Source organism: Pseudophryne corroboree, chromosome 6 (genome assembly GCF_028390025.1).
Source record: "Pseudophryne corroboree isolate aPseCor3 chromosome 6, aPseCor3.hap2, whole genome shotgun sequence".
Lineage (NCBI taxonomy): Eukaryota > Metazoa > Chordata > Amphibia > Anura > Myobatrachidae > Pseudophryne > Pseudophryne corroboree.
The window spans coordinates 110548124-110560172 of record NC_086449.1 but is presented as its reverse complement, the minus strand read 5'-3'; the positions used below and the strand labels follow the sequence as shown (position 1 = coordinate 110560172).

General features: G+C 48.0%; 1 protein-coding gene across 1 annotated transcript in view; it reads left to right on the top strand.

The window, feature by feature from the left end:
- Positions 1-12049, top strand: part of RASAL3 (RAS protein activator like 3) — a 150907-nt gene that overhangs the window by 41345 nt on the left and 97513 nt on the right. Inside the window, exon 4 of the mRNA XM_063931662.1 lies at positions 10117-10181. Coding sequence (XP_063787732.1) covers positions 10117-10181 — 65 coding nt within the window. The remainder of the gene's footprint in view (positions 1-10116; positions 10182-12049) is intronic.

Sequence of the window (12049 nt, the reverse complement as noted above, 5' to 3'; positions counted from 1 at the left end):
GCACACCTCCCAGGCCGCTGGCGGAGCTCCCGCAGCAGCAGCACCTTCAGGGGTTAAGGAGCCGAAAGTAAATCTCCCGGATCGTTTTTCTGGAGATCGCTCGCAGTTCTTTTGTTTCAAGGAGAGCTGCAAGCTATAGTTCCGGCTTAGGCCTCAGTCTTCTGGGTCGGAGATTCAGCGGGTGGGCATAGTGATTTCCTTGCTACAAGGAGACCCACAGGTCTGGGCATATGGGTTGCAGCATGACTGTCCGTCGCTTAAAAGTGTTGATGCTTTTTTTACAGCACTGGGCATGTTGTATGATGACCCTGACAAGACGCGGAGGAGACAGCAGGGGTTGTGTTTGTACTGTGGGAATAAAGGTCATGTGGTAGTATCATGCCCAGAAAAGCCGGAAAACTTCAGGGCCTGAGGGTGATGGGAAATATCCTGTCAGGCCAGAAGTCAGAATTTCCCAAGAAGACTTTTATCATTCCGGTGACCTTGAAGATCCTCGGTCAAACTGTCAAGACTGAGGCCTTTGTGGACAGTGGGGCCGACGGGGTTTTTATGGACCGCCAATTCGCCCAAAAACACTCTGTTCCCTTAGTACCCTTGGCATCGGAAATTGAGATTTGTGGGTTAAACGGGAAACCATTATCCCAAGGTAAAATTACCTCTTGCACTAGCCAGATTTCTTTGTTTATTGGAGCCACACACTCTGAAAAATTGTCCTTTTATGTGACTGTCTGTACTTTTGCCCCATTGGTGTTGGGGTTACCCTGGTTAAGGGCACACAATCCTCAATTTGACTGGGTCTCTGGGGAGATTCTTAGTTGGGGTACTGATTGTTTCAGGAGTTGCTTGAGCCTTCCAGTCAGGCTCTCGCAGCTAAGTTTGCCAGGATTGCCAGGGTGTTATGCAGATTTTGCGGACGTGTTCTCCAAAAAAGTTGCAGAGGTACTACCTCCCCATCGCCCCTATGACTGTGCCATTGATTTATTGCCAAATGCTAAGCTTCCCAAGAGCAGGTTGTACTCCCTGTCACGTCCTGAGACTCAGGCTATGGCAGAGTACATTCAGGAGAACTTGGCTAAGGGATTTATCAGACCTTCACAGTCTCCAGTTGGGTCGGGGTTCTTCTTCGTGGGTAAAAAGTACGGTTCGTTGTGACCCTGCATCGACTTCAGGGAATTGAACCGTATCACGATTAAAAACTCATACCCACTGCCTCTCATTTCGGTCTTGTTTGACCAGCTTCGTACTGCCACCATTTTTTCTAAGATTGACCTACGCGGTGCGTACAATCTAATCCGAATAAGAGAGGGGGATGAATGGAAGACTGCCTTTAATACCCACTCAGGGCATTATGAATATTTGGTGATGCCTTTTGGGCTCTGTAATGCCCCGGCAGTCTTCCAGGATTTCATGAATGATGTACTCAGGGAATATTTGGATAGATTCTTAGTTGTATACTTAGATGACATCCTAATCTTCTCCCATTCCCTGGAGGAACATCGGAAGCATGTACGCTTAGTCCTCCAGAAACTCAGAGACCACCGGCTTGGGGCGAAGCTGGAGAAGTGCGAATTTGAAGTTCAGCAAATCGCATTTCTAGGATATATTATCTCCCCAGAAGGTTTCCAAATGGAGGGTTCCAAGGTACAGGCAGTCCTGGATTGGGTGCAGCCCACTAGTTTGAAGGCGCTTCAGCGTTTCCTGGGCTTTGCAAATTTTTATAGACGATTTATCGCTGGATTTTCATCTATAGTGGCGCCCTTGGTGGCACTCACTAAGAAAGGGGCGGATGTTGCTCACTGGTCTTGTGAGGCCAAAGCGGCTTTTGCCCGTCTCAAAAGGGCATTTGTCTCGGCCAAGGTGCTGCGACACCCAGATCCAGAGCGTCCTTTTGTGGTGGAGGTGGATGCCTCTGAGATGGGTATTGGGGCAGTGCTCTCTCAGATGGGAGTGTCTGATAATCGCCTTCATCCCTGTGCTTACTTTTCCCGTAAATTTTCGCCTGCCGAGATGAATTATGACGTGGGTAACCGGGAATTGTTAGCTATTAAGGATGCACTCGAGGAGTGGAGACACTGGCTTGAGGGGGCTAAGTTTGTGGTCTCAATTCTCACCGACCATAAGAATCTGGCATATTTAGAGTCAGCGAAGCGTCTCAATGCCAGGCAGTCACGATGGGCTTTGTTTTTTGCTCGCTTTAATTTTTTGATAACATATCGCCCTGGGTCAAAAAACATCAAGGCTGATGCGCTCTCGCTGAGTTTTGCTCCAATCCAGGAGACCACCGAGGAGCCGTTGCCCATTGTGTCCCCATCATGTATTAAAGTGGGCATTACCCAGGACCTCTTATCATTAGTCCTTAGAGCACAGGAGCAGGCTCCTCCAGACCTTCCGGTAGGTCTTTTGTTTGTGCCTCCTAGGTTAAGACAGCGAGTGTTCCTGGAATTCCATGCCAAGAAGTCGGCAGGTCACCCGGGTATTGCCAGAACTCGGGAGTTGCTATCTAGGGCGGTGTGGTGGCCCTCGGTGGCTAAGGATGTGGATCAGTGGGTTCAGGCATGTGACATCTGTGCCCGAAATAAGACTCCTAGAGGGGTTCCTGTTGGCCCATTACATCCACTCTCTATCCCATCTAAGCCATGGACCCACATTTCAATGGATTTTGTGGTGGACTTGCCCAAATCCTCGGGGATGACAGCCATCTGGGTTGTCGTTGACAGGTTTTCGAAGATGGCGCACTTCGTTCCACTGGTTGGGCTGCCATCGGCCAGACGCCTGTCTGAATTATTTATGCTGCATGTTGTGCGTCTCCACGGGTTGCCACTTGATGTGGTCTCTGACCGCGGATCCCAGTTTGTGGCTAAATTCTGGAGGGCATTTTGTTCCGATCTCCAGATTTCTGTCAGCTTGTCGTCAGGCTACCATCCGCAGTCTAATGGGCAGACTGAAAGGGTGAACCAGTCCTTGGAGCAGTTCCTCAGGTGTTATGTCTCCAAGTGTCAGACTGACTGGGTTGCTCATCTGTCCATGGCGGAGTTTGCCTATAACAACGCGGCTCACTCTGCTACAGGGATCTCTCCCTTCCTTTGTGTGTATGGGCATCATCCTAAGGCCAATTCTTTTGACCCCCTGGACTCCACGCCTGGTGGTTCCTCTGTGGTTTCGGTCCTTAGAGGTATTTGGAGGAAAGTGAAGAAAGCCCTTGTGTCTGTGTCATTAGTGACCAAAAGGGTTTTTGATAAGCGGAAAAGACCCTGCAGCTACAAATTAGGAGACTTCGTCTGGTTGTCTACCAAGAATTTGAAGTTGAGACAGCCATCTCATAAGTTAGGCCCCCGGTTCATCGGCCCTTATAAGATCACCAGGGTTATCAATCCGGTGGCATTTCAGTTAGATCTGCCCCGTTCTTTGGGTATCAATAAAACATTTCATTGTTCCCTTTTAAAACGGGCGATTAGTAATCCTTCTTCCAGTGGAAGACCTTCCCCTCTTCTGATACGTGGCCAGAGGGAGTTTGTTGTTGAAAGGATTCTTGACTCCAAGATGGTTCGGGGTCGGCTGTCATTTTTGGTGCACTGGAAGGGGTATGGCCCGGAGGAGCGGTCATGGGTGCGCAGTTGTGATCTTCATGCCCCCAGACTGATACGCTCTTTCTTCTCGCAGTTCCCCGATAAACCCGGTGGTAGGGGTTCTTTGACCCCTCGTCAGAGGGGGGGTACTGTTAGGGTCTCCTGCCCTGTGCTGCCACGTCGTCATGGCAACCGGGAGACAAGTGCTAGCGGAGTAACCTGAGCGCAGCTGATACTCCGGTTCGGGTCTTTTGCTGTGCAGTGGTTACAGGCTCTGTGCACGGCAGGGGATCCGGTGCTGGTTTTTGAGCTCACAGTCTGTGAGGTCTGAGTGGGGCGTGGACAGCACCTGCTATATAAGGCCTCTTCTCAGGTTAAGCAGATGCTGCTGAATCTTTGTTGGTTAGTCAGTTCCTGAAAGTTAGCCAGTACTGTGTAGCTTTGTATTTGTTGTTGCTTACTGCAAATAGGCCTGGGGATTTGGTACTACACTCTGCCAATCCAGACCTAGCAGTAAGACTGGAGTCAGTCGTTTAACTTGCTGGGGTTCTTTTGCTACTCTGTGAACTTAACAAGTTTGCGGCTGTATTCTCAGATTTGCCTGCCTAAATCCTGTCTCACTGTGCAAGGAGTTCAGGTGTCAGTTTAGTGGCAGTAAGCTGAACCTGTGCACTGCAAGTGAGGATTAGGATTGTGGAGACTCTCCTTGTGTCTATCATTCCATCTTTGACCAAGGAGTTTACTGCCACACCCGTTGGTAACCCTTTAGGGTTTTGCTGTTGCCCTTAGCAACAGCATTTCGGGTTCTCTACGTATTAAAACACAACATCTTGCTTTTTCCATCTGAGCATTACTAATACTAGGGAGACACCCAGTTTCTTAGCCTCTGGGCTTCTCTGTTCACTTTGTGTTTATTTTGTTACCCTATCACCTTCTGTGTACGTAATGTCATATTCCACAGTCTGTCTGTAAGTTCATTTGTTTTGCATCCCTATCCGTTCAGACACCAGTACATTCCTGCAGGCACTGGTGTGCATAACAGTTCAAACACCAGACATTCCTGCAGGCACTGGTGTGCATAACAGTTCAGACACCAGTACATTCCTGCAGGCACTGGTTTGCATAACAGAAAGATTGATTGCTTCTTTTTTTGGTGGGGGCCCAAACCAACCAGTCATTTCAGTCACAGTCGTGTGGCAGACCTTGTCGCTGAAATGATGGCTTCGTTAAAGTGTGCATGTCCTGTTTATACAACATAAGGGTGGGTGGGAGGGCCCAAGGACAATTCCATCTTGCACCTCTTTTTTCTTTCATTTTTCTTTGCATCATGTGCTGTTTGGGGACAATTTTTTTGAAGTGCCATCCTGCCTGACACTGCAGTGCCACTCCTAGATGGGCCAGGTGTTTGTGTCGGCCACTTGTGTCGCTTAGCTTAGTCACACAGCGACCTTGGTGCGCCTCTTTTTTTCTTTGCATCATGTGCTGTTTGGGGACAATTTTTTTGAAGTGCCATCCTGCCTGACACTGCAGTGCCACTCCTAGATGGGCCAGGTGTTTGTGTCGGCCACTTGGGTCGCTTAGCTTAGCCATCCAGCGACCTCGGTGCAAATTTTAGGACTAAAAATAATATTGTGAGGTGTGAGGTGTTCAGAATAGACTGAAAATGAGTGGAAATTATGGTTATTGAGGTTAATAATACTATGGGATCAAAATGACCCCCAAATTCTATAATTTAAGCTGTTTTTGAGGGGTTTTTGTAAAAAAAAAACGAATCCAAAACACACCCGAATCCGACAAAAAATTTTCAGGGAGGTTTTGCCAAAACGCGTCCGAATCCAAAACACGGCCGCGGAACCGAATCCAAAACCAAAACACAAAACCCGAAAAATGTCCGGTGCACATCACTAATTTAAAATGACAACCACTCTTTTGTATGGGTGAAACGGGTTCAGTGTGAAAGCTACCAAAACGGTGTTGAAATGGTAATATACTGGTTACAACATGCGATGTGAAGGGGGTTTAACTGCTCAGACCCGTTTTAAGAACCGTTTAAAGAACCGTTTCAAAAGCAGGTTTTGCGATGTGAAAGCAGCATTATTCTCCATGCACCTGGCACGGCTTCACTAAAAGAGCCGGCAGACCGAAAGATGGAAACTACATTGAATCCATTTTTGTTGCCAATGGTACGCTGCTCAGGCCCACAATTGCTTGCGCGTGGGTGAGTCGCACTATTGAAAACTGGTCAGAAAGCGTATCATCAGAAATTGACACGATTGATAAAGATGAGATACTCCTTAAGTTAGGGAATATCAAAGACGCTGCCGCATACATGCTAGAAGCGATGAAAGATATTGGACTCTTGAGTTCACAAGCCGCTACCATGGCAGTATCGGCTCGGCAGGCGTTGTGGATTCGCCAGTGGAACGCGGATGCAGATTCCAAAAGAAATATGGAGGCTCTCCTATATAAAGGTGAGGCCTTATTTGGCGATGGACTGGATGCGTTAGTCTCGGCGGCTACCGCAGGTAAGTCGACATTTTTGCCCTCTGCACCTGCACCGGCAAAAAAGACATATCACCCGCACATGCAGTCCTTTCGGCCCAATAAATACAAAAAAGCCAGAGATTCCCCCTTCTTTGTGGGTAGGGGAAGGGGAAAGGGAAAGAAGTCCACAGCAGCTTCAGGTTACCAGGAGCAGAAATCTACCCCTACTTCTGCCAAATCTTCAGCATGACACTGGGGCTCCTTTGCGGGAGGCCGCTTGGGTGGGGGCACGTCTCAAACTGTTCAGCCAAGGTTGGATTCTGTCTGGCCCTGATCCCTGGGTGTTGCAAATAGTGTCCCAGGGATACAAGCTGGAGTTTCAAGACGTTCCCCCATGCCGATTTTTAAAATCGACCATGCCAGCTAATCTTCCAGAAAGGGAAGCAGTAACAGCGGCAATCCAAAAATTATGTCAGGATCAGGTCATAGTCCTGGTACCTTTGTCACAACAAGGGGAGGGGTTTTATTCAAGCCTTTTTGTAGTTCCGAAGCCGGACGGCTAGGTCAGACCGATCCTAAACCTGAAAAATCTGAATCTCTACTTGAAACGATTCAAGTTCAAAATGGAATCACTGAGGGCAGTGATTTCCAGTCTGGAGGAGGGGGGACTACATGGTGTCTGTAGACATAAAAGATGCTTACCTGCATGTTCCCATTTATCCTCCTCACCAGGCTTATCTGAGATTCGCGGTTCAGGATTGCCATTACCAATTCCAGACGTTACCTTTCGGTCTCTCCACGTCGCCGAGGGTATTCACCAAGGTGATGGCAGAGATGATGGTTCTCCTGCGTCAAAAAGGAGTCAATATAATTCCTTATCTAGACGATCTCCTGATAAAGGCGAGATCCAGGGAGCAGTTGTTACAAAACATCACACTCTCTCTGTCAATACTCCAACAACACGGTTGGATCATATATTATCCAAAGTCACAGTTGGAACCGACGACAAGATTGTCTTTTCTCGGGATGATTCTGGACACAGAAGTTCAGAGAGTATTTCTTCCGGTGGGAAAGGCTCTGGAAATCCAGAACATGGTAAAACAGATATTGAAACCATCGAGTGTGTCGATCCATCAGTGCATTTGGTTGTTGGGGAAGATGGTGGCGGCCTACGAGGTCATACAGTTTGGCAGGTTCCATGCCAGGGTATTCCAGTGGGACCTGTTGGACAAGTGGTCGGGATCCCACCTACACATGCACCGGAAGATAATCCTGTCGTCAAAAGCCAGGATTTTGCTCCTGTGGTGGCTACACAGTTCTCACCTGAGGGACGCAGGTTCAGGATTCAGGACTGGGTCCTGGTAACCACGGATGCAAGTCTCCAAGGCTGGGGAGCTGTCACTCAGGGAGAAAGCTTCCAAGGAAAATGGTCAAGTCAGGAAGCCTGCCTTCACATAAACGTGCTGGAATTGAGAGCCATTTACAGCGGCCTTCAACAAGCGGTACATCTTCTTCAAGATCATTCCGTGCAGATCCAGTCGGACAATACAACAGCAGTCGCGTACATAAACAGACAGGGCGGAACGAAAAGCAGAGCGGCAATGGCAGAGGTGACGAAGATCCTCCTCTGGGCAGAAAGACATGTAAAGGCTCTGTCTGCAATTTTCATTCCGGGAGTAGACAACTGGGAAGCAGACTTCCTCAGCAAACACGATCTCCATCCTGGAGAGTGGGGCCTCCACCAAGAAGTCTTGGCTCAAAGAGCGCTGGCATGCCCCCTCAGTGACGAAAACGGGACGTGGCTCACAATTGTGTGTCCTCCGCGAAGCCACGCCCCATTTTCTTAGGCCATGCCCCTTTTCCGGGAGCGCTCGCGGCTTTGTGTATCCCTCTTTACAAAAATGAAAAGTTGTGAGGTTTGTATATATATATATATATATATGTGTGTGTGTATGTATATATATATATATATATATATATATATATATACACACAGTATACTGGTAAAGCCTGTCAAAATGACGGACACCATGGCCAGATTATATGGGGGTGGTCGCTGCTCTCACAGGAGCTGCCGTGTTTCTGGAAGCCCTGCTGCTGGGAGCCGGGGCTCTGTCATGTCAGTATGTGTGAGTGTCTGTATGTAGCGTTAGCATTTTATATTAATAGATGCTGCATATCTGTAATGGGCAGACTATAATGATGCTGCACTATATACACCAGTACTGGCACATGTAAGCTCTCCAGTCCCGGCACAGCTTCCGGCCAGCCTTGGGGTAGAGGTCACCAGTAGCCAGCAGCAGCTGGCCGGAAGGGTCTGGGCATGGCCTGTGCAGGGTGTGGAAGGAGTGAGCACAGGACCCCGACCCTCCGCCAGCACATAGTATATCTACAACAACTGAGCCGGTTATCTGCCTTCTCCCCCATGCTGGTAAGTGGCCACACGTGTCCCTGGTGCCAGGGCCGGATTAAGGGCCACATGGGCCTGGAGCTGAAATTTTTCAAGGGCCTATACTGAGAAGAAGAGGAACTGTGACCAGTACTGTCTGTGTGGGTGTGGCCAGAGCCATGTGGGCATGTATACCCTATACACTATGTGCCCCAATGTCTCCCTACATAAGCAAACATACAGGCGAAACTCAGAAAATTAGAATATCGTTCAAAAGTTCATTTATTTTAGTAATTCAACTTAAAAGGTGAAACTGATTTATTATATAGACTCATTACATGCTATGTGAGATATTTCAAGCCTCTATTTGTTATAATGTTGATGATTGTGTCTTAAGAAAACCCCAAATCCAAAATCTCAGAAAATTAGAACATTACATAAAATCAATAAAAAAAGGATTTTAAATACAAAATTGTCGACCCTCTGAAAAGTATAATCATGCATATGTACTCCGTACTTGGTTTGGGCCCCTTTTGCTAGAATTACTGCCTCAATGCGGCGTGGCATGGATTCTTTCAGCCTGTGGCACTGCTGAGGTGTTATGGAAGACCTGGATGCTTCAATAGCGGCCTTCAGCTCTTTTGCATTGTTCGGTCTCATGTCTCTCATCTTTCTCTTGGCAATGCCCCATAGATTCTCTATGGGGTTCAGGTCAGCCGAGTTTGCCGGACAATCCAGCACAGTAATCCCACGGTCATTGAACCAGGTTTTGGCACTTTTGGCTGTGTGGGCAGGTGACAAGTCCTGCTGGAAAATGAAGTCAGCATCTCCATAAAGCTTGTCTACTGAAGGAAGCATGAAGTGCTCTAAAATGTCCTGGTAGATGGCTGCGTTGACTCTGGACTTATTAAAGCACAGTTGACGAACACCAGCAGATGACATGGCTCCCCAAATCAACCTGGGGTTACAGCATTTAAAAGTAACCTGGGGTTACAGCATTTTATATGGAGGAGGGTTACATGGTAGAAGCAGTATATGGTGGAGGGGGGTGCCCTGTATATGCAGTGTGTGTGTATATATATATATATATATATATATAAACGGTGCAGAATATGGAAGAGGATGGGGGTGCAGTGTATATAGGGACAGTATATGGTGGGCGGTGCCGTGTACATAGGAAGTATGTGTATGTGGCCAGTGCCGGCACCACAACGGTGACTATATTGAAAAAAATCTGCATTTCTCTCTCGCCATTCCCTATCCACCCCAGCCCCTCCCTCTCCCTCTCTCTCTTCCCTAGTCCCTATCTGCTCCTACCACTCCATTCTCTTCCCAGTCCCTATCTAACCCAACCCATGCCCTATGTGCTCCTACCCCATCCTTTTCCCCATTCCCTATCTGCCCCAACCCTCTTTCTTTCTTTCCTAGTCCCTATCTGCCCCTACCCCCACTCTCTCTCTCTCTCCCCAGCCCCTTCTCTCAGTATGCAGCAAGTGTGAGGAAGGAGACTGTAACATCTCCCTGTAGTATTACTTTCACTTTGAGCTGTATCCGCTTCCAGCACACAAAGGAGTAATTTGGTCTATGTGGCGGCCTCTTGTGGCCACCAGCGCACATAACAGAGGTGAGGAGCAGACTTGGCTTTTATAATACAGGATTACTTTATGTTCTTTTTAGTTACAGATGCTGTTTCTGATGGAAATTTAGATTCTGAAACAAAGAATCAATATAATAATGTGAAGGTAACTTTGATCTTTTCTACTCTTTAGCGGCATATGTATCAATAACTGTGGTGTTGCTTCAATTTTCTCTCCATACAGAAGGAATAAAGTAACGTTGTTTAGTTTATTATCCTGCATAAAATAGGTCAAGCAGAGACCGTGCTTGCATGAACACGGTATCCCTGCAAAGATGAACGTGTTATATAATGCATGTGAGAAAGACTTCATACATGTACATTCCATCCGCTCCCGAACTTTGGTCACGCATGCAAACTCTGAGGGCCGGAGTGATCCAAATGGGCTTGATACATAGCACATTCATACAAATCTATTAGGAGACTGGTGGTATATGAGGGGACATTAGCGCAGGAGATATCTGCATGTCTCATACAATGACCCGTTCTAACATACTGTAGGTATGACACTTAAATGATTTCTCTTACGTCCTAGAGGATGCTGGGGACTCTGTAAGGACCATGGGGTATAGACGGCTCCGCAGGAGACATGGGCACTGTAAAGCTTTAGAATGGGTGTGCACTGGCTCCTCCCTCTATGCCCCTCCTCCAGACCTCAGTTAGTTCCTGTGCCCAGTGGAGACTGGATGCACTGCAGGGGAGCTCACCTGAGTTTCTCTGAAAAAGCTTTTGTGTTAGGTTTATTATTTTCAGGGAGCACTGCTGGCAACAGGCTCCCTGCTTCGTGGGACTGAGGGGAGAGAAGCAGGCCTACTTAAATGATAGGCTCTGCTTCTTAGGCTACTGGACACCATTAGCTCCAGAGGGAGTCGGAACACAGGTGCCACCCTGTAGTTCGTCCCAGAGCCGCGCCGCCGTCCTCCTCACAGAGCCGGAAAATAGAAGCCGGGTGAGTATAAGAAGAAAGAAGACTTCAAAGGCGGCAGAAGACTTCAGATCTTCATGAGGTAACGCGCAGTGGTAACGCTGCGCGCCATTGCTCCCAGCTCACACACACAGGCACCACAGTAAGGGTGCAGGGCGCAGGGGGGGGGGCGCCCTGGGCAGCATTAATATACCTCACATAACACTGGCAAAGTACTTATATACACTATAAAGGTTATATATTTCAGAATCCTCCGCCAGTATAAACATTTAGAGCGGGAACGAAGCCCTCCGTCGGGGGGCGGAGCTTGTTTCCTCCAGCACTAACCAGCGCCATTTTTTCTCCTCAGCATACAGAGAAGCGGCCCCGGACTCTTCCCTGCTGTTAGTTAATACAGAGGGTCAAAACGAGGGGGGGGGGGGGGGGGGGGCACATTTATTGGTGCAAATATGTGGTGTTTTACACTTGTAATAAAAAGCGCTGACAGACTGTTTTTTTTGGTCTCAGTATACAGTGGTGCTAGGTGTGTGCTGGCATACTCTCTCTGTCTCTCCTAAGGGCCTTATGGTGGGTCAGTCCCCATTATATTAGGTATCCCTGTGTGTGTGGGGATGTCAGTACGTCTGGGTCGACATGTCTGAGGTGGAAGGCTCATATAGGGAGGAGGCAGAGCAGATGATTGTGGTGTCTCCGTCGGCGGCGCCGACACCTGAGTGAATGAATATGTGGAACGTTTTAAATGCTAATGTGACTTTATTACAAAGTTTAGACAAAGCGGAGTCCAAGGATTAAAGCAGGGAGTCAATCCATAGCTTTTACTGTGTCACAGGGCCCTTCGGGGTCGCAGAACCGTCCCTTTTCACAGGTAGTAGACACCAATACCGACACGGATTCTGACTCCAGTGTCGACGGTGATGATGCTAAGTTGCACCCAAGGGTGGACAAGTGTATTCAATATATGATTGTAACAATTAAAGATGTTTTGCATATCACTGAGGACCTTTCTGTCTCTGACACAAAGGTCGGCATGTTTAAGGGAAAGAATCCTG